This window comes from Telopea speciosissima, chromosome 7 (genome assembly GCF_018873765.1).
Source record: "Telopea speciosissima isolate NSW1024214 ecotype Mountain lineage chromosome 7, Tspe_v1, whole genome shotgun sequence".
Lineage (NCBI taxonomy): Eukaryota > Viridiplantae > Streptophyta > Magnoliopsida > Proteales > Proteaceae > Telopea > Telopea speciosissima.
In genome coordinates this window covers 34,983,302-35,006,145 of record NC_057922.1, presented here as the reverse complement: position 1 = coordinate 35,006,145, position 22,844 = coordinate 34,983,302, and the positions used below count along the sequence as shown (strand labels likewise).

Here is a 22,844-nt window from a genome sequence, read left to right as displayed (position 1 = left end):
GACATACCCGCCTTACCCCTGGCCCAAATGATACATAATCTCTCAAACTCTCATTGAGCCCCCAGCCCTTGCATTGTTGACTATAAGAGACCTCCTATTTCCTTAAGACTGGCAGCCCCACCCTGTCCTCCCAGAGAATTTACTGAAAGCCTCTTGGGAGTGCAGAGTCAGAGCGGTAAACGCTATTGCCGCCTGTTTCACAAGAACTATTGGCTAGCCAATCCGCTGCTCTATTACTTTCTCTGTAGGCAAAAGAGACTGCGAGTTGACAAGAGCAGCTAATCTTTATGGTGTCCTCGAACCAGTACCACCCTTTCCAAAGTTGACATTTCCTCTGGTTAACCATTTGCACCATTATGGCTGAGTCAGAATTCACATTAAAAGCAGCATAGCCCAGCTCCTTACAGATTAACAGCCCATCTCGAAGGGCCCTTAACTCGGCCTGAGAACTAGTACAATGCCCATAGAAGTTGGAGAACGCCCAAAGGACCTTACCTTCCCCATCTCTTACTACCCCTCCCCCTCCTCCTATGCCTGGATTCCCCTTACATGCGCCATCAACGTTTAGCTTTATAGTCCTAGCCGACGGCCACCAGCAAACCGGGATTGGTGGTTTCCCCACCGGGTTGTGAATCTTCAAACCAAAGCACTGCAAAATTAATTCCTCCCTGAGACTCGACCTGTGCCTATTTTTTGGAGGGGAAGGGGAGGTTGTGTACCCACTCCTTGATTTTCCAAATAATAGTACCAGCCATCCTTGGATTTTCCCCATGCCTCCTATTGTTCCTTTCACACCACAGCTCCCACATGATTAATGAGGGAATGAAACCCATGATCTGTCCACACATGCTTTGATAATTTGCCGCATTGAGCTAAAGCGAAAATTTACTCCTCAGCTCCTAGTTGTAAACCAAAGCAATGTCAAAAATCCTAGCAAAATAACGCCACACCTTAGCCGCCGTTACCCCTTCAACCAGGCAATGGATGGGCGTATCACACCTTGGTTTGCCACAACAAACACATCTTGACACTAGGGGGATTCCTAGGGCCATCAAAGAGTCATCAATTGGGATTTTACCGTTTAGAACCTACCATATAAAAAACCCAATCTTTGTAGGGATGGAGTGATGCCATATCCATCTCGTGTAGGGAGTTGTAGCGGCCTGTTGCCTCAACTCAGTTCAGGCTGATTTAATTGAAAAATTACCATCAGAGGAGGGTGTCCAAACCAGCCTATCCTGTTTAGTAGTTCTATAGAAATTCCCCGTGGCAATGCACTCCTTGACCGATACTAAGTCAATTTGGTTCACTACAGCCCAATCCCACTCACCATTCATGTCGAGCACATCCTTGACACATAGAGAGAGATTCATCTGCAATGCATTGTCCACAAAGTCAATTAATGGACCCACCCCCACCCAGTCATCGAGAGCTGATCAACCACCTAGACCTTTCAAGGATAAACTCTTTATGTGCCAAAGCTCTTCTCCAAGACCTGGACCCAACCCCACTTGATCCAACTAAAACACAGTGAATGTTCTTGAAGAACTTAGCGTTAAAGAAATTGCTCCATAGAGAGGTCTCGGAAAGGATTCGCCATAAGACCTTCAATCGGAGAGCCAGCTGTCAAACCCTGCCCCTGACAAGTTGGAATTTTGGTTCAAGGACAGGAACCCATGATCAGGCAACCAGGATCACTGTAGAGCATCACTCCACTCAATGAGATCAATGAGAATGCTTTGAACAGGTTTCCCTATATACCTGTTAGAAGATGGATAGCAGACCCCTGTTCTTGCACAGCTCATAGCCTGATGTATGGCTTGAACCCCAGGTATTCTCTTTCCTCCTTAAAGTGGTGGGAACCACCTCTGGAAAATCATGTAAAAACCCCTAATGGGCATGTGGGGACAATACCCTAACCCAGGGTCAAACCCCTATGCTGTTCCCCTTTGAATTCTGTTGCTGGAATTCTCTGGGCCATGGCACTGGGCGATGTGGCAATGCCCAGAGACATCGCTCTGTGGCTGTTTTTGCATATTTTTAATTATTAAAAATGTGGGGACCATCCCCATTTGACCATGGACACCCTCCAGTGATAGAGGGGACTTTGAGGGACCACCTCATATCACTGGTTCATTGCGGACCCCACCAGAGAGCCCAGAACTGAACAGAATCAGTTCCAAAAATCAGTTTTTAAAAGAGTGACTGAAGGCAAATAGGCCTTAGTTGGCCTTGGCTTATAAATAGGAGGCCTTGGGCTCATTTTAGAGCCCTTGGCAGATCTGAATCCGAGAGAGAAAGGAGAGGAAAGAAAGGAGAGAAAGAAGAAGAAGGAGAAGAAGGAAGAAGGAAGGAAGGGGGGAGGCTGCTGCCATCACCCATAGAGGCTGGAACCGAGCTTCTCCAAGCTCCCTCAGGTATAAAAATACCTATTTATGCCTGCCGTTTCTCTTTGCCCTTTATGTTTTCTATGTATTTGCTCCCTGGGCAGCCCAGACAAGCTAGGGTTTGCCCAGTCTGGCTCCAGATCTGCCATGCATGGATAGAGCATGGGAGATCTGTGAATTTTATCACTTTTCATTAGGCATTTATGCTGCTGCCATGGCCGAAACCTGGCTATGCCCATCTGCACTACCAGATGGCCTATTGGCCAGTGTTTTTGGAACCCTAGGAGCTGGCTTAGGCTGTACAGCCCTAACCCTAGATGGGTACAACCTCAAGCCCCCTTGTTTCAGGTATTTTCAGCTCTGTACAAGGCTGGAACTGAATTCCAAGCCTAACCAAAACCCTGAACACCATTCATCTAGGTTGCTTGGGCAGCCACAGTCAACCTGACTGGAACCCTGATGGAGAAACCAATTGGACCATGATGTAGACCATCACTGGGGCTACCTAAATCCCTAAACATGCAGAGGATCAGGTGTAAGCCCAACCATGCAAGCCTAGCCTTGGAAACTCAGCCTGTATCGATTCTACAGGCACTGGGCGATGTACTGGGCAATACAGACATCGCCCAGAGCCAACGCCCAGTGAAGGGAATTTGGCTGGAATGATGGACAGACCTGGGGGATTTCACCCACATACCCCCTGGACATTGTGGGAAGGCTAGAAATTACCAAAAAGCCCTTCCTCACATCTGTTCCTATTTAGAAATGATTCAGAACCCTAGTGGGCCCCGCATGTGACTGTACACTACTGTGCTTAGTCCTACAGCACAAACATGCTTTGGACAGCACCGAGGCCATGTTCTAACCTAGTGGCAGGTACTGGTATTACAAATAACGAATTTACCCCTGTGCCCTAGCACTGGCCCATGCATCGGAACATGACCTAAGATCCAGTGTAAGGCCTGGTATTTCCAAATGAGACCAACTAAACCCTGGGTCAACTTAGTAAATTAGGGTAACCCTAGAACCATCAATGTAGGCTAATGACTGAATAAGACAATGCTTGATTTGTGTCTAGGACCTGATCCTGAGCTCGAGGTCAACAACCAGACAACTGCTTGGGATTGAATTTGTGACTGAGTACCTAGAGCCAAGTACTGGTGAGTGAATAATACTATAGTATCTGCAAATGCAATTATGATCTGATGCCGGCTATTAATAATTGAATCATGAATGTTGTGTTATTTACTTATAATTTAAGTTACTCAAATCACTGCATAATGTCTGTTGTTGATCAACACTGTGAATTCTATATGATGGATGTGATTGCTAGACTAGATGTCGTACTCGGGTTGGAAATGGGGCCTGTGGTAGCCCATATTATGAGTACAGTTGACACTGCTAGACTCATACAATGCCATATAGACATGGGGCTAGAGTTTCATCACCCGTGCTACGCACCCTTGCCAGCAGGGGTGAAGGTACTGGATGCCTGTGGGGACAATTATCAAGAAGTGAAAAAAAAAAAAAGAATAAAAGAACACCAGAATGGTGCATAAATAAAAGAACACCGGAATGGTGCATGAGGGAAGAAATGGTTGTCCCCCTAGATAATCACAGAGGGCTGGTCGGGCTAACCAAGGACTAGTGCGATGGGGCTGACTGGTCCTCTCCGACAACTCAATGGGTGTATCGCGGGAAGGGGTAACCAAGCCCGCACCAGGGATACACGTATTGGGGATTGTAGTAGCACAGACCTGACTTAGTTATATTGCTAGGTGGCTAATAATAAAGAATCTGGACTTGCATATCATGTAGATCATATGAACTGTGGATTGTGATTACATATGCATGCATGATGGATGTTATTTGCTCATGAGCTCGGTGGGGCTCACACTCTATTATATGTTGCTTTCTTCTTAGATGATCCTGCAGGTGGATGCTGTTGTGGCATGGCGGGTTATCTCGAGGAGGAGAGTTTTGGTTGTTACGATGATGTTGGTGTGGACCCCAACGGAGGTCATACCGATTCTACGCACGTTCTCGGTGGTCATTGCGGATGAAGACCATTAAAGCGTACATGTGATGTTTTGACTGGGGACTCCTTTTGGGTTTTATGGAGTTATCCCCGTTCTGACATGGTTATTGTAGTTTTCTTTTCCTTTCCTTTTTGGGGCTGAGAATGCTCGCCCTATATATATTTTTGTATGTAGTACTATTCTTATCAGCTTTTGTTTCTTTGTTGTGGGTTGTGCGTGCCCGGGAGATGTATCAAACAAGACTTATTATGTATATATTATCATCATTTCCTGTATCGCTATGCTTCCTTTTTACTTTTAAATTGTAGACGTCATGCATTACTCTGATCTTACTTATGGATAAGATGTGGATGTGGTTCTATGATCGTAAGCACTGCTTCTAGATCCGTGGGATTTGGCAGATTGCCGTTACGTAATTCGGGTCACCTACCCAATCCTCCTAGGGGGTGGTTTGGGGTGTGACACCAGCCCCACATCATCCAAGCACCTTATACCCAACCCACCTTTCGATAGAGGCCTACAAACTTTCCTCCAACTCACCCAATGATGTCGTTTGCCCCAGTCCAAATTCCTACATAAGAAGTCCGCACAGATTCCATTAAAACTACGAATAACTGTTTTGGGCAAGTCCACCAAAGCAATCAAATGTATTGGCATGGAGGCCAAAACATGTCTTAGAAGAGTGAGACATCCTCTTGAAGATAATAGCCTCCCTTGCCACCCCATAATCTTATTCCTTATCTTACCCAAAAGCTCATCAAAAAATGCTGCCCGTGCTCTTCTAGTAAAGATAGGAACCCCTAGGTAAATGATGGGGAGCGTTCGCCTGCTAAAACCAGAAATACCACCAACCATACGAGCTCTAGCTTCTGAGGTCTTATGACTCATAATGTAGCAGCTCTTCTGTCTGTTAACCATCTGCCCTGAGAAATCCTCATATCTGCCTATAAATCCAAGGATTTTCTTCAACGAGCTCTTCAAACCCTTGGTAAAAATAATGGTGTTGTCTGCAAATAAAGAATGGGAGATGCCAAGACACCCCCTCGGCAGATGAAAGTAAGCAGCCCGTCCCTCCTCAAACAGCTTCCTCAAACCTCTATTCAGAACCTCTTCTGCAAGAATGAATAGGGCTAGTGAAAGAGGGTCGCCTTGTCTCAACCCACAAGTGGACTTAAAGTAGCCCATGGGAGCCCCTCCCCAAACAACAGAAAACCAACAGTTCTCCACGATCTTTTTAATCAGGTCAATCCAAGCATCTGCAAAACCAAACTGTGCCAAAACTAAATAGAGAAAACTCCACTCCATCCTGTCGTATGCCTTGGCCATATCTAGTTTGAGGATTACATTCCCTCCTCTAGTTTTCCTGTTAAGGTCTTGCACCACTTCCTGCACTAGAGCAATATTGTCATGGATACATCACCCCTGCACAAATGCCCCTTGCTCCTCCGCAATCAACCTGGGTAAGATAACTGCAATCTCGAAGAAATAATCTTTGCAATAATTTTAAAAGAAAAATTGCAAAGGCTAATAGAGCAAAAATCTGACATCACCTCTGAGTTTTCCTTCTTGGGTATGAGCACCAAGTTCGGTAAAGTGTAGCTCCTAGGGACGAAGCCACCTGCAAAAAAATCCTTCACCGTAGCACAAACGCCATCCCCAATCAAATCCCAGCAGGCAGTAAAGAAATACCCAATGAATCCATCAGGACCTAGTGCACTATCACTGGAGAGAGAGAAGACTGCCTCCTTCACCTCGACATCGGTTGGGGGAAGTAAAAGGCATGCATTATCTTCATCGTTAACCAAACGAGGGATACAGTCAAGCAGATCCTCATCCACCGTGCTACCTTGAGAGGCAAAAATATTTGAGAAATGCCTGACTGCTTCTGCCTTAACCTCCTTCGGCTCACTGGTCCAAACCCCATTCCCCATTCTGATGGTACTAACTGTGGCAATCCTCCTTTTGACTGTGGCAGTGACATGAAACAACTTGGTATTCCTGTCCCCCTCCTTAAGCCAAGTGACTCTTGATTTCTGCCTCCAAAACATCTCCTCCTGTAATAGTGTCCTCTGCAGGCTTTCCCTGGCCACCACCAAGGCCTCTATAGCCTGGGGGGTACCCAACTGATCGCAGTCAACCTCGGCCCTACAAACCACATCCTTTGCATTCCTAACATTCTGGTGGATATCCCCAAAAACCTCCTTGTTCCAAGTTCAAAGAGTGCTACGTAATAGCTTAAGCTTCATATACAGGACATAAAGCGAGAAACCAAAACACGACTTGGACCACTGTTCTTTGACAAATTCATGAAAGTGCTGGTGGTGCAACCACATTTGTTGGAACATGAATTGAGAGTAAACTAGAGCACTAGCTTTCGCCACATTCAACCAGAGTGGGGAATGATCAGAACAAACCCGGTTCAGATGGGTAACCCAATTGGACTGGTAGGCTGCCACCCATGCATGATTAATGAAGAAGTGATCCAAACGGGCCAACACAAGACGCCCCCCCTGCTGATTGTTTGTCTAGGTGAAAGCGTTGCCAACATGACTCGCATCCATCAACCCTGCATTATGAACAAAGCCACCGAACTCCTCCAAGGAGATAGAGCAAGCAGGCCGTCCCCCCACCTTCTCTGAGGGGGAAAGAACAACATTAAAATCACCCCCAACGGCCCAGAGAAGCGAGCATGACCTAGAGAACCGATCTAATCTCTCCCACAGATCCCTCCTCTCCACTAATAAGCAGGACCCATGTACAAATGTTAATAGAATGTGCACTGCCCTTGCAGCCTCAGAGCATTCCACCGTGATAAATTGATTACTCTCCTCAATAATGTTAACCTAGAATGAGCTCTTCCAGAAAACCTCGATCCAATCCCCATAGGGTGTGCCATTAGAACATACTGCATCCATGCCAATCCGCCTAATAATTTTCCTGGCTTTAGAGAAGTGTGCCTTTGGCTCAGCCACTCCAATAACATCAAGCTTGTGCAAGTCCACCAAGGCCTTAAGACACCTAAATGTAGGCTTGTTGCCTACCCCTCGTGCATTCCAAAAAAGGCAGTTTATTACTGTAAAACTCCATCTCCTACTGCGGGTCTCATCGACCTGGTGATACACCGTTGACTCACTCCTTATGGGCACCTCTTGCTGCGTGCCCCACTTGTATGTTGCAACAGATCCGGCACCTCTTGTCCATTAAACATTTTTTTAAGCCTACCTGCCAACGATGCATTGAAAGCTTTCAACTGCTCTGATAAGGCCCTTCGATCGACAGCCTCCTCAACCTCCATCGTAGCCTATGAGTCATCCTTGGCCTTCCTTCCAGCCCCCTGCACGCCAAAGAATGGATTTGGGGGACCCCCAACTGATTGAGAATAAACTAAACCCATCCTTTCAGCCACTGCCGCCTCTTCGCTGGAGCTCTCCTCACTGATGGCCTCCAGCCCCAATCCAACGCCACCTATGCCCAACACTTCCTTTATCACATGTGAAGCACCCCCACGTTCCTCCTCAGAATTACCACAGTCCCCACCCTGTCCATCGCCTACCACAGCCAATGGCCTCTCCACGCCTGTTGGGTTATATGGAAGCTCCACCCACAGCTGTATGCCATGCTCCACTGAGCCCTGCTGCGCCACCTGATGCGTTTCCTGAGGTTTTAAAACCTGAAGCCCCTCTCCTTCACCCTCTTCAGCCGTTGCCACATTCAAAGGTTCCCCCAACGAAGGGGCAGCCTACTGTATAGCTTGCTGCGTCGCCTCGCATGAAACTACACCTTCCTCTGCCCTTAGAATGGCCACTGCACCCCCCAACATCTCCGCAGCCTGACCTCGAACAGCCTCCTCCTCGTGCATTGGCATCCTCTCTGGATCCATCGAAGCACCTTGCTGCAACACTGTGCGCCAACGCCCACCCCTAGCTCGCCCTGAATGCCTATCTTGGCAGGTCCTGTGTGCAACCCTAGGACCAGGTGCCCCCTACAGAGCCACTCCTGAACCCCCTTGACCGGCCATCACCATAGCTTGGTTATCCATCGGCACTCCATCATCCCCATCATCTGAGACGATCGCCTTCCCCTTGATGGCTGCCTCCCTTGCCAAGTTGAGTTTTAAAGCCTTTCTACAACCCTCCTTCACGTGACCTATCTTGGAGCAGAAACCACAGTATGAGGGAAGCCTTTCCACCTGCATCTTCTGAAAGAAACCCTCCCCTCCACATCCAATCCAAAATTTAAAGGGGATAGGATTCCTCAAAATGAGTTCAACACAGACTCGAGCAGCCACAGTCCTAGTGCAATTGGCTGTTGCACCATCAACCTTTAAGGGCTTTCCAATCGTTCCTGCAATAGAGAGTAGATAGTTTCCTTGATAGAAATTGATTGGGAGACCCGGCAGCGAGACCCATACCGGCGCAAACGGAGATTCCCACAGGCATGTACCACTTGAAGACTCCTGGGGGCAAGAAAATACCCCGACCTTGGAACTCTGAGAATTTTTAAAAAAAAATTATCAATAAAAAATTTGTGTTCACGCTTTCTGGCCTATGCATGTTGTGGAATATTCATAATGAAGTCTCATGTTCATCTCCCTATTATTCATAAGCTACGAGTTCAGATCCCCGCACAAAAGACCGACCTCGTAAGTAGGCACGAAAGTCCCCAAGGGGCACAAAAGACCGACCTCATGAGTCGGCGTGAAAGTCCCCAAGGGGCACAAAAGACCGACCCCTCATGGGTCGATATGAAAGTCCCCGAGGGGCAAAAAAGATCGATCTCGTGGGTTGGCATGAAAACCTCTAAGTGGCACAATAGACTGCTCACAAAAGGGAATAGAAGAACGGTAAAAAATAAAGAACACAAGAACGAGAGGAATGCAAGCTTCATTACTTGAAAGTTTTTACAAGGCCCAAAAAACCGGCCCGTCATTACAAAAAAAAAAAAAAAACAAAAAGAGAAGGGGGTCATGGACCGGTAGCGTGATCCTGGTCTTAGGCTTCGGGGATGACCTTGCTGGGAAGAGCCTGAACCGAGGACTTTGTCGGAGGAGGGACTACGCGTCAAATTTATCAAAGTTGAATTTGGGTCCTATCTGAGGATGTACTCAACGGTGTCGCTAACACCGTAGTCATACGCCTCCTGCGACTTCTCTTTGACATAGGCTGCAAGCTCGAGAGATTGCTTGAAATCCTCCACAGCCTGGACTCGGATCACGTCCCTGCTTGCCCAGAGATCTTCCAACTCCTTCTCCAAGGCCTCAATTCTTTTGATCGCAATAACGACCTCCTCCTCCAGGACGTCCTTCCTTTCTGTCAGAGTGGAGAACGTCCCCTCATAGTCCCGGGCCTTGACCTCTAACAATGAATAGTCCTTGGACAAGTCCAACAGCTGGGCCTCTGTAGCCTTGTGGCTCCACAAAGTAAAGGTTGTGATACTTCTCCAATCGTTGAGCAGTATCAAAAACCTTGGAAACGACCTGAAAAGGCAAACACAAGGCATCAGAAATGCAAAAAAAAAAAAAATTCGAAAGGTTGGGTTGAAAAACCCACCAAGGTCAGATCCGGTCAGAGAGAGGTGACGAGCTCCTCGTTGATCAGGCTCTCCATGGTGGCACGATCTGCAAGGAGGCGGTCCCTGCTCAAGCCATTCCCGGGCTATCAGCGGGTCCTCGAAGGTGCAGTCACCCTCGTAAATCTCTCACCTGGGGACCAGGCGGGCTCTCTTTCGGGGACGATCTTTCCCCTACTCCCTGGTCTCATCATCTAAGGGAATCACCTCCTCACTTGTGCTCGCAGAGAGGGCGCCCTTCTTGGGGTGCTGCGGAAGAGGGGGGTCCATCGTCTCGAGAGGCTTTTCCCACCCCTTCCTTTTGCGACTCTCCTCCACAGGAGTCGCCTGAGGGGCACGCACAACAACACGCCCCTTGTCCTGAGGAGAAGGGTGAAGTCGGAGTAGAGGAGCATAGATTGTGGGTGATGCAGTAGCATTGGATCAAATGGCTAAAATGTCTCCCATTTCATCCGATGATCAATAAAATGTTAGTGTATAAGCGTATAAATTCCTCTCTCATTTCCAATTTTCAAAATTTTGATTTTTTGAATACCCGCCAAAGAAAAGAGGATCAGGTGAAGAAAAGAAAAGGTACGGGAAATAAGGGTGGTAGTAGGGGGAAGGTGAAAAAGTAGAGCTTGAATTTGTTTATTTAATGTGCTTGAACGTTTGAATTTCATCTTTACATCTCCGAGTTTCGATTATCAAATGCTCTCTCCAAGAAAAGAATAAGAAAAAAAAAGGATGGAAGCGGAGGATCATAATATAATAATTTCGGATGGAAATTTGATTCTTACTGGGTGGACTGAGGTACCTAATATTTTCTTTGGATCACAATTTGACACGAATTCAAACATTAGTTGGATCAATTCGGACTTCGAAGTGGAGTCATTTTGCTTTTTCTTTCTTTTTTTAATTTTTTAATTAGGGTCCTACACCCTGATCTTGGTGGCAAGTCCTGTCAGTTAAAGACCCTAATGCCCCATTTCGATCAAGAGGAGGGAGGTCTTCACACAGTAGACCTTTGTCACCACACTCCTATGTCAGGTTATTTTAGTAATTTTCTTTTGGAGAATGTTTCTCTTCATCCATGGCAAAGAGATTCAAGGGTCATAAATCTTTCCCCTATTGTACTAAATCCACACCATCTTTTATTAAAGACAACAAACAATAAGTATAGGGTTTTGTTTAATTGTAGACATTATGGTCCATGAATAGTCTATTCACATGACTTGGGCAAAAGCACCAAATTAATGAAATTTGGACTGACTCGGACTTAGTCTGGTCATTTTCTAAATCTGGGTGAGTTGATTTACCTCAGGTGATTTGCTCGAGTCTAAATCTGGTTTTTCAATTACGGTGATTAGACTATGATAAAATAAAAAATAAATTAGTATTTTTGTATTATGAATTAAGAGAAACAAATATAATTTTTTTTTTTCTATTTTTCAGGGAAAAGGTTCTCTAAGCATCTCTATGTCTATCTTTTTTTTGTGATCATTATAAGATGATTTTGTTGCCCTTCTTCTACATATGATATATGTTGTTTTCTTGGATGCCATCTGCTCAGAGAATTAAATCTTCTCTTTACATTTTTTATGTTTTTGGAGGATTGAGTTTCTGTCCGGCCACATAGTGTACGGTAGCACTTCCACTTTTCTATCTATCTCTCATCCCATAATAGGGGTAGATATATCATTTCATATGATGGGGGAGAGATAGACATAGAAAGACATAACATACCTTATGCAACCTCGTAGAATTCTCCCCAATGGTTTTAGCGCACGGTATCGAAATAGGTATTAGACAAGCTGGAAACCAATATGGTATCGGATCGATATCGATATGGATCAATCATATTGGATAAATTTACCATTAATTCTCCTTTAAAAATGGGGTTTTTTTACCATTTTACCTTTTGTCTCTTATCATGTCACCGATACGATATCGACACAGTATCTAGATCAGTCACTTGCAAAACCGATACGTATCAAGACGATACAATACCGACACCTCAAACCATGTTCTCCCCGGATTTGACTCCTTTGTAGCGAAACGGGGAGTGTAACGCATCATCCGAGGAGACGCAACCCAATATCCCGCCCGACGCGTCGCCCCCAGGCTCCACCCCTTTTGTTGAGGTAGACTTATTGAAAGGGGGGAAATAGTAGTTAGGGGGACAGTTTTCTGAGACTGATTGAGGTCCATGTACGGGCGTACGAGATCCTGAGCTGGACTCCAGTTTTGATGCCCTAATAATTTGCAGACACTGGGCGAGAAAGCGAAGTTATAACTTGCCGTAAATACCCACCAAATTTAGTGTCAATTCCTTAGGAGCAATTATATTATAAGTTATAACTTATGGTTATAACACGAACCAGCCTTCCCTCCCTCCCTTCTGTGTGACTGTGCAGATAGATGAAAGAAGAAGAAGAAGAAGAAAAAAGAAGAATGGAGAAGTACTCAGGCCTTGTGTTGGTAGTGGTAATCATCTTCATTGCGACCTTCGACTTCTTTTCATCCTCCAGAGTCGATGCCAGTAGCGATTACCTAATAGGTTGGATTCCAACGAAATCCGGCTATTGCGATGGATCGATTAATGCAGAGTGCTTCTCAGGCTATGAGTTCGAAATGGACACAGAGATCAATCGGCGCATTCTAGAAAACAATCCGCCCCAACCTACCATAGGCTATGGGTCGTTGAAACCCGGCACTACCCCTTGCTCAAAACGGGGTGCCTCTTATTACAATTGCAATGGAGGAACTCCAGCCAACCCTTACCATCACGGTTGCCAACAGATTGATCATTGCCGAAAAAAACCCTAGCCCCCAGCAGGGTATTAGTCTTCTTCTTCTTCTTATTCTTAATGAATATTGAACCTCTTTTTCCCCTCCATTCGACTCGACTCGACTCGACTCCTAATTAAGGTTTCTTCTAACTTTTGGTAATATTATTAATGGTCTCATGCATGCTACCGTCTGTAACCTTTATATGCCGTGATTAATTGAGTTCTTTCTGTTTGTATAATTATTACTATGGGTTATATAGTACGTGTTTAATTGGAACATTGAATTTCAGCTTCCAACTATTTCCAATGGGAAAATGATCGATGTACATGGTTGGTTAGCATGCATGGTGTAATGGAATCTTACACGTACATCTACACGAAAGTATTTCAACCAATGGATCAACTGATATCCACCCCATCTCCCTCTTCTGTATCTCTCCTCCCTCAGCAGCTCCGGCAGGTTGAGCGCCGCCCTTGAAGACTGTTGCAAGGGCAGTTGAGGTTGGAGGGGGAGCATGGTTCCAAAAATACGGCTGAAATAGATTAGCTGTATCGGGTGCCTCTCAGAGTCTCAGGTCTCAATCAACCCATATCTCAGTCCCCACTCAAAACTGAAAAATCAAGGAAAGCATAGACCTGGGCCCATGGGGTGGAACCCATAACCAGAGTATCACATGTCATATTGTTTCCACCTAACACCCCCGGCGGCTTCCTTGTTATGTATCTAATGGGGCCCACTCTAGTGTATGGGTGTTAAAGATTAAGCCAGTCCAGTATGAGATAAGTTAAAGGATTGATTTAACATATTCCATTAGTTCTGAAGTTTTTGACGTATCAGTCAATTAAGTACCTAAATCCGTATCGAATTGGTCGATAAGTGGCTGATTCCATGTGTAAATCTGTTCTAAAAACTTTTCACAAAAAATAGGGTAAAAACATCCAATGGAGGTTGAACGATTTTGTTTACTTAATCCATATTTGTTACTTTTATTTTCTTCCAGTGGTTTCTTTTCTTTTTAGGCTCACTTTTGTGAATTTTTTTTTTTTTTTGGTACGAAGAAATTTTATTGCAAAGGGCGACAAGTTGAACACAAGGCATCCTGTTTACATAGATCCAGGAGCCAAGGAGTGGAAGGTTGTTAGACTGTCTTACTTGTCACAGACAGGGCTTTCCTGGCTAGGGTGTGAGCTACAGTGTTAAACACCCTGGGGATAAAAGAAAAATTACAGGAGTTGAAAGAGGGAACTAAGGTCCGAATATCATGGATGACACCATCCAACTCCAGAGGGATGATAGAGGAAGCGTCTCTGATCAGCTCGATAATGGTGGTGTTATCGGATTCTATGATAACCTCTGACACTCCAGCCTCTACAGCCCAAAGGATGCTCGATCTAATAGCCATTGCTTCACCAAACGTGCTACTGGAGAACACAGTCTTCTCCGAGACCGCGACAATGGGGTCCCCCAAGTAATTCCGAGCAATAAAACCGATACCTCCCACCCTTGTATTTGCTTGAGTCGCTGCATCGCAATTTAACTTAATGACATTGAGAGTTGGTCTCTGCCACGCCAGTATAAGTAAGGATGGATCGGCGTTCCTATGCATGTCATCAGTAGTACTACAACAGACTTTTTCAAAATCATGCCAAGCCTTCTGAGCCTTGAGAACTACATCCACTGGGGTCCATTTGTTAACATTGAAACATAATTCATTCCTAGCCAACCACAGGAACCAACACAGAAATGAAGCTAGAGATAACACCTCCCTACTTCTCTGTTTGGAAGGGATTTTAAAGTTCTCCCAGGACTGCAACAACCGAGCAAAAATTGGAGAATTATCCGGAGGAGGGGTGATAAAATTGAGATCACTCCCAAACCAAGTAGCTCTAGCGAAGGGGCACTCTAAGAGCACATGATTGATAGTCTCCGAATCACACCCACACCTTTTGCAGCTCGGATCAATAGGAATCTGTCTCTTGGCCAGCCCTTCCCCAGTTGCCACACCTTCAACGCAACATCTCCATAAGAAGTTCTTGATTTTGGGCCAAGTTTTACACTGCCATATGCGCTTCCAAACCGTGGAAGGAATCTTTTTCCACTCTCTCCTATGTGAAGAAGAGGCTTGACTCTCAGCTAAGTGGTCACGTTGGTTGGCTTGAAGATGATATGCAGTTTTAATGGAGAAGCGCCCATTTCTAACACCACCCCACACGAGTTTATCATTCCTTGGGAACATGTTGAGATGAATCTGTTTAATAGCCTGCACATCCGGGGGGTGAAAAAATTCCCTCAAAATGTCCTCTTCCAAACCCTATTAACAGGATCAATGAGCTCAGAAACCCTATTCAGAGGGCAATCCCTTGGTTTAGGAAACAACAGTTTGAGAGTTGGGGATGAAGGGACCCAGTTATCTTCCCAAATCTTGACATCAACACCGGTGCCCACTTGCCAAAGTAAACCACTTTGCAGCACTTTTCTCCCAACCAAAATACTTCGACAGGCCCATGAAGGGCAATGACCCACTGAGGCATGAAGAAAGTCAGATCTCGGAAAATATATAGCTTCAAGAAACCGAGCCCACAGAGAGTCTGCTTCCGACCATAACCGCCAAGCAACCTTGGACAAGAAGGCCCTATTTTGCAAAATGGGGTCCCTCAACCCCAAGCCTCCTTTTTCCTTTGAACGACATAACCGAGACCAAGAGATCTAGTGGATTTTATTTTCTTCCTCCTTCTGACCCCAAAGACAACCGGTCATAGCTCGCCTTAATTCATCATGGTGTGAGGTAGGGAGAGAAAAATGAGCTGCTGCAAAGCTAGAGAGGGAGCATCCCACCGATTTAAGAAGCACAACCCGGCCTTCATGGGATAACAATTGATTTTTCCAGCCCTTAATTCGATTACAAGACTTGGTAGTTAGGTCTTTAAACACTTCCACTTTAGATACCCTAATCTCCGAAGGTAAGCCCAAGTACTTGGAGGGGCCATCACCATATCGAACCTTTAAGACACGAGAGAACCACCTCTTAAAACGCATTGGATTATTTGGGCTAAAGGTAAGGCTGGACTTTTGTAGATTGACCGCTTGGCCACTTGCTTTGCAGTATAAGTCAAGGCACTCCTTAATAGAGGAAACATGATGCAACTTCAGCTCTAAGAATAATAGGCAGCCATCTGCAAATAGGAGACCTGATATGGCAAGAGCACGGTTCTGAACTCGGATCCCTTGAATCAACCTTGCTTCTTCAGCAGTAGAGATGATCGCACTAGGCACCTGAGAGCAAAGAATGAAGATAAACCGGGAGAGGGGGTCACCCTGACATATCACCCTCGAAGGATTAAAAGAATCTTTTTCGGAGCCATTAACAAGAAGAGAATAAGAAACCGAGGAGATATATTGCAACTTTTGTGAATTATTGATCTCAAGCAAAAAGGGTGAAGCAACTCGAGTGAAAATGATGAAGAAAGAAAGCAAACAGAGAATAGAATCCAAGGGGAGAGGGGAAAAAAGAAGCAAAAAGAACAGGGGAGAGAATAGGGATGATGGGGAATCGTTATCCTCTGTTGTTATAGCACGGTGTTGTACTGTATCATGCGGCGCTACAGAGGCCATATGGCACAATGGGCCCCACATGGTGCACATGGCCTCTGCAGCCGCCGCACGATGCAGTACATCACCGCGCTGTAACAGGAGAGGACAAAAATTCGGGATGATGGGGTAGCTACATAGATTAGGAATCACTATCAGATCGGCCGTCTGTGTCTATTGTCGATATCAAATAGGCGGTACAAAAATAAGGAAGGCAAAAATAGTAAAAAAAAAAAAAAGAAATCTGAATTTTGGGGGGCAATATCATTCAATAAAGGTCGATATAGTCGATACATATGAATTTTTTTTCCTCTCAAGTTCCTGATCAAAAATGACGACCTCACCCCCCCCCCCCCCGGGCAGTGTGTTCAAGTAGGGGGTGAGGTCGTCATTTCCGCCCCCCCCTCCCACACCCCCCACACCCCCTTATTAGAGGAACCTACTTACCTGACGGGCAGGGAACCTAAGAGGAGAACGATCACCATACATATTGGTAACAATTTCGCTAATGACTAATACCAGTACTGATACCATGAACTTAATCCCTAGGTAGCTCAGGCATGACATAATGTAGCTTACCAAAGGTTGCATAACGATAGGTGGTACAGCTGTCAACATATATAGTAGAGGAGTATAGATCGTGGGTGATGCAGTAGCAGTGGATCAAATGGCTGAAATGTCTCCTACTTCATCTAATGGTCAATAAAATGCTAGTGTATAAGAATCCATTGCATAATGCCAGCTTATAAATCTTTCTCATTTCCAAATTTCAATTTTTTTTATTTTTTATGTTTGAATGCCCATGAAAGAAAAGAGGATCTAAGTGAAGAAAAGAATTAAGGATGGAATCAACAATCAAAGAAGGTGGAAAAGTAAGGCTTGAATTTGTTTTTATAATGTGCTTGTAAGTTTGAATTTCATCTCTGAAGCTCCGACTTTTGATCATCAAATGCTTTCTTTGCAAGAGAAGAATAAGAAGAAAAAGAATGGAAGCAGAGGACAGGCAGAAAATTTTTGCTGTTACAATTTGGCAGCCAAGGAAATGGAATAATTTACTTTCCCTTTGGGTTCATAAATACCCTTTTAGGTTTAGTAGTTTTTTAAAATACTCTTTAAGATCCTATTTCCTTGGCTGCCAGCCTTGTAGCAAGAAAGTGTAGCAGCAATATTTGGTTCGCAGAGGACCACTGAACCATAGAGTTAAAGTAAGGGTGTTAAACGGTCTGGTTTTGGTTAAATGGCCCGGTTTGGTTTAAACCATTTAAGTAAACGGTCTCAATTTGAAACCATAATCGAACCATTTATTAAATGGTTTCGCATTTCGGTTTTAAACGGTTCGATTTGGTTTTGGTAAATAGTTTCATCTTGATTTTGATACATTTATGTACATTTAAGAGAGTTAAATGGTGCGGTTCAATTTGAACCATTTAATTAAGCGGCCTCAATTTTAAAACCATAACCGAACCATTTATTAAACGTTTAAATGGTTCAATTCGTTTTGGGTAAACGGTTTCGGTTTTATTTTGACACCCTTAAGTTAAAGAGAATCACTTTTGGAAAAGATAGCTATATACAATACAATAAAAGAAAAAAGAAAAGAACAAACAACATTGCGAATCTTTTGGAGCCTTAGAATTGATAAAGATAATCCAATTCATGATTGTTTTTTAGCACTTTTCTCTGTCAAAGGCCTAAAGCAGAGCTCAAGATCTTTTATATATTCATTCCCTCACTAACAAGGCTGGAATCTTAGTTTGATTTTGATCTTTTCTTATATAAATTTCTTCTTATCGGTACACTTATATTAAAAGTTCGGTGTGTAAATAAGATGAAGCTTCTTTCCAATGCATAATTGATATTTCATAATCCAAGTTAGAAAAGAGGGGAGTAAGGTTTAGGTTTACCCTCTTTTCCGGCAAACGACGATGTGAGTTGAAAATGCGCAGGTGTGCTAGAGTTGCAAAGACTCAAAATGATTGAATCTAACTTCTAACCAAGAAAGAATGGGTTCTTTCCAATGCCTCGATCACTTCAAGGACTTTTGATGAAATGCCAAGAAGAAAAATGATAGAAAAAATATATAATTTTATTGATAACAGAGTGTCAACTCTGATTACAAACACTGTCTTCTGAAAGATGGACCAAAAGCCAAAAATTGCTGGAGTTATTCTCCAAGCAAAACCTACATGAATGCCTTTTGAAACACGGGTCAATGAGGCATTGGTGGCCAGAATCTAACTCCAGCAAAAAGCTACATCTAAAGACAAAGATAAAAGATAAACTTTGATCATCTTGAAATATAAAAGACAGAAATGAAAGATAAACTTCTACATATTGAAAGATAAAAGACAAAGATGAGAGATAAACTTCAATCATCTTAAAAGATAAAAGACAGAAATGAAAGATAAAATAAAATAAAGACATTGGTGGTTGGAAGCCAACTCCAGCAAAAAGAAAAGATAAAATAAAGGCTCTTGTAGAGTATTGTGTTGTTGATCCAGGGATTCCCTCCTCTATGGCTGAGATCCTCGTTATATGCATCCTTGGGGTAGTTTCTGCAGTTACTAAGCAGTTTCATAACTACCTAATTCTTTGAGAATTGATTATAACCACCCTGCTGACCGTCCGTCGGTCACACACATTTCTTCAATCTCTGAATGTTCGTCGGTCACAGACAATTCATCAATTTCATGACCGTTCGTCGGTCATTCACAATTCATTAGTCAATCTCCGTCCGTCGGTTACTGATCATTTATCGATCACTGTCACTGACCGTTTTCTTTTCCAGCCACTTGAGTAACAGGTCAGTCTTGACTGAAATAAATTTCGATCTATTTCTCTACTGACCGAAATAGAGCGAAAAATAGGGTGTAAACAATTTAATCTAAAAATAATTTGTCGGGGTAATTATGCAACTTTGTATGATATAATAAAGAAATCCAACTTTTGTATGTGCTCCGTGAATGTGGTTTCATAATTTGATTTTAATCTTTCTTTTATGAAAACCCTCTTTATTGAGACACCTAAATCAATAGCTCGGTGCTTGAATAAGATAATACTTTTTTTCCAATGTGTAATGGACTAAGTTTCCCTCTACCCATAGAGGACAGTTCACCCACCATCCAAGGGTTCACAAACCCCTCATAGGGTTTTAGTATATTCCAAAATACCCTCTCGATACCCATTCCTGCCCTCTCCCACCCCGTGGTGAATGAGATGAGAGGAGGGAAACTTGGTCCATGTGTAATTGATATCACACAATCTGATACATCATAAAACCGGCACCCAATAGGGTTCAGACACGTGCACCCCAATGTGGACAAGGATGGTACGTGCCTGCGATCAGGTCATCCCATGGAGGATGAGGCGAGGAAGAACCGACCTAGAGTAGAAAGCAGCCCGATCCTAGGAGGGGGTCAATCGCGCCCCGACGCCAAATCTGGATAAGGCGATGGAGTGACGCCCCGAAAATAACGCAGAATGGCCCTAACGGCCCTAAATTAGCGTACTAATCCAGCCTGACGTGGCGTGATGGGCTGGTGAGCTTATCCCTAGCCCTAAAATGGCTCCTAATTGTCTAAATTAACGCGGGGGAGATTCCCTTTCCTGTTAAGTCACGTCATCGCCTGCAAGACTCTCTCAATCACCTATAAATAATTGGGTAACCTCCTTCTATGATCATCTGATTTCAATTACTATTATTTGTTGCTAGAGAGTTCTGACTTAAGCATCAGAGCGACTAAATTGGCTCGCCCCGGTCCTCTATTGCTGTTTTCTTCTTTGCAGGAACGGCATGCTCCCCCAGTTCTTGATGCAACACAATCCAAGTTAAAAAATATAAAGGAGGGAGGGGGTGGGTTAGCTCAATCTGAAAGTGTTTTGTCGGAGTAATTTTGTAACTTTGTATGATATAATAAAGATATCCAATTTTTGTATATGGTCCGTGCAACATGCGGTTACTCTATTCCATGGATCAAGGAATCGTTATCGTCTACGGTTCCCTGACTGGTGCGGTTCCCTAGTGCCTCTCACAAGAGGGGGGTGGGACCTACTCGAGGCACCTAACTGAACACTCTGCCCGGGTGAGGTCCACCCTCCTCTTGTGAGAGGCACTAGGGAACCGCATACGATAAAAATTTTGGATCATGAGCAATCGGATAAGCCATAAAGATTCAATATCTCTTGGAATCCTAACATATATAGATACCACCAACAATTGTACTAATCTAATAAACGTAGGTGTAACAGATGTAAGTTCATTGAGGTTCTATTTTCTATCAGAACTAATCATTAATATTTTAATCTAACCTTTGAAAGCTTGACGAGGGAGTATAGAGAAACAAAATGAAATTCAAATCACCCCAAGGGGATTGGCAAACGATCAACTCCTCAAATAAGAGATAATGAGTTCAAACCACTTTGGAGCCTTACCCCCCCCCCCCCCCCCCCTATTAAAGCTCTTCGATTCAAAAAAAAAAAAATGAAATTCAAATCACTGGTTTTGGTGATGGGATCCACCAATATAGTTTGTGCGATTAATATATCATGCTATGGTCAAGAATCAAAGGATGCTATTATTATATTAAAAAAAACAAAGATCGAGTTTCTCAAGAGAGATCATCTTAAGTCATGATCTCTAACATTTGGATTGAACTGGATAAGAGTGTTTTTTATTTTTTAACTTTATAAAATAGAAAGCAGAAGTTACCGATAAAATTCTTCGATCCAAGAATCTAATCATAAGGTCGCACCCTTAATGGCAAAAAACTTACTAATATCAATAAGTGCTTCTTTCTTGAGAAACATATTGTAGCTTTGTAGCACATTTAATCACTTTTACGTGCATCGCATGACGGGGTGATTAAATTTAAAACAAAGGGGAAGAGCATGAATTAAAGTGATGCTGTTGTTCCCTTTTTTTATTTATTTTTGGTGGTGTGAGGGCTGGTTGATACTTTAGTGGTGGAACTAACACACATGAGGCTGAATCGGTTCTTATACGAGAATTCATGGGCGCACAGATGGAATTCACTCACTCTCTTACATTCCATATGTGCATCTAGGCATACGAAAATGGTTTTCATACAAGAACCTGATCTGTACTCATCACACATTAACAAACACACCTGTTTTATCGTAAAAGGGAAGTGTTTGATCTCCCCCCCCCCCCCCCAACCCCACCCCACCCCTCCCCTCCCCTCCCCTCCCCTCCTTTTTCCATTCCCAATTATTGCATAAACACCTTCAACTCCATTCTCTAGTCTTACTCTCAGATAAATTTCTGTGGCCAGAAAGGGTTTTCCAGGTGGACCATCCATTTCAGCCAATTGGGAAAGTGACGTGACCAATTGATTATTATTGTTCCCATGAGATGGCCAGCCATATGTCGGTTCCGCACAATCCGGTGCGGTCAGGCTGTTTAAATCAGAATAGGTCTGGATCAGCACCAGAATCAGTGTTTTAGCCTCATTTGATAACACTTCTGATTCTTGATTCGGTTGGTTCCTATTCAGCAGGAATAAAACAGAAGTGAAATTCTGTTTGGCAAATCCAGTCTTATTTCATGCTCTGAGTGATAAATAATCTAGTCTTATTTCATGCTCTGAGAGAACAATCGACCCCAAATGCCCTCCAAAATCAAGATGACAGAATAAACCAAAATGGAATGGGAGCCCTACTAATAAAGGCTGTGTTTGGTATATACATTTCTAGGTTGATTTCACATTCTCGGACAATAATAACAACTATTTTTACCATCCGAGAATGTGAAATTGACATGGAATAGGTTTAATTTTCTCCACAAAGAAATCCATTATGAGTTTTTACAAACATTGGCTTCTAAACAAGAGGATCTTGGGAAGTATCAAGCCCCAAGGATCTGAACCCATCGCTTGTTAAGGTTTTTCAAAAGTCTCCACCCCCCTCCTCAAAAGTAGGCTGCGCTTTGGTCAGAACTGGTCCTAAACCCCAAGCCTCCCAGAAATTTTAGGGAACACAAACTGTTCCATGCCTGGAGAAAATTTTTTTGCCCTTGTTTGTGGTGGCTATACTGTAACTCCAAGGGTACCCCAGGATCAATATCAACCTTAATACATCAGCTGCATATGGGCAATGTAACTAATTCATAGAGCAATGGGATGAGTAGAGAGATTTTCTGAACACAGTATCTCTCTCTTATGAGGCTGTGCATGATGAAGAATGACAAAAAATAAATTACAGCTTGAACACAAATTATGAGTAAAGCTTTGCATGACTGATTTGATGAGATAACAATGTATCATGGTTGATTGTCAATTCAGCACCTAATTAGAAATTGCAGAGAGTTGGGCTTAGCTTACTACCCCAAAAAATAGTCGGATCAACTTCCTCAAAAACTTGAATGAAGGTGGCAGGTGAGTAATCCCTCCCTAACCCCTTTATAAAATCTTTATTTTATTTAAAATTTCTTTTTTGAGGGAGAGGGGTAATCCAATATAAATGATCTGCCTTC

At 43.7% G+C, this 22,844-nt stretch overlaps 1 protein-coding gene across 1 annotated transcript; it reads right to left on the bottom strand.

The window, feature by feature from the left end:
- Positions 1-139: 139 nt before the first annotated feature.
- LOC122668491 lies at positions 140-7,721 on the bottom strand. The gene is made up of 5 exons (XM_043865051.1): positions 7,649-7,721; positions 7,333-7,469; positions 5,977-6,627; positions 4,967-5,812; positions 140-634 (listed from the first exon to the last, which is right to left on the bottom strand). Exons 1-5 carry the CDS (start codon positions 7,719-7,721, stop codon positions 140-142), a joined length of 2,202 nt encoding a protein of 733 aa, XP_043720986.1.
- Positions 7,722-22,844: the final 15,123 nt, after the last annotated feature.

Coding starts and splice junctions, on each gene's coding strand:
- LOC122668491 (XM_043865051.1), bottom strand. CDS start 7,721: ATGGAGGTTGAGGAGGCTGTCGATCGAAGGGCCTTATCAGAGCAGTTG. Junction 7,470..7,648: donor TTTCAATGCATCGTTGGCAG/GTAGGCTTAAAA, acceptor GGAATGCACGAG/GGGTAGGCAACAAGCCTACA. Junction 635..4,966: donor GGGGCAAACGACATCATTGG/GTGAGTTGGAGG, acceptor TTTGGTTTGAAG/ATTCACAACCCGGTGGGGAA.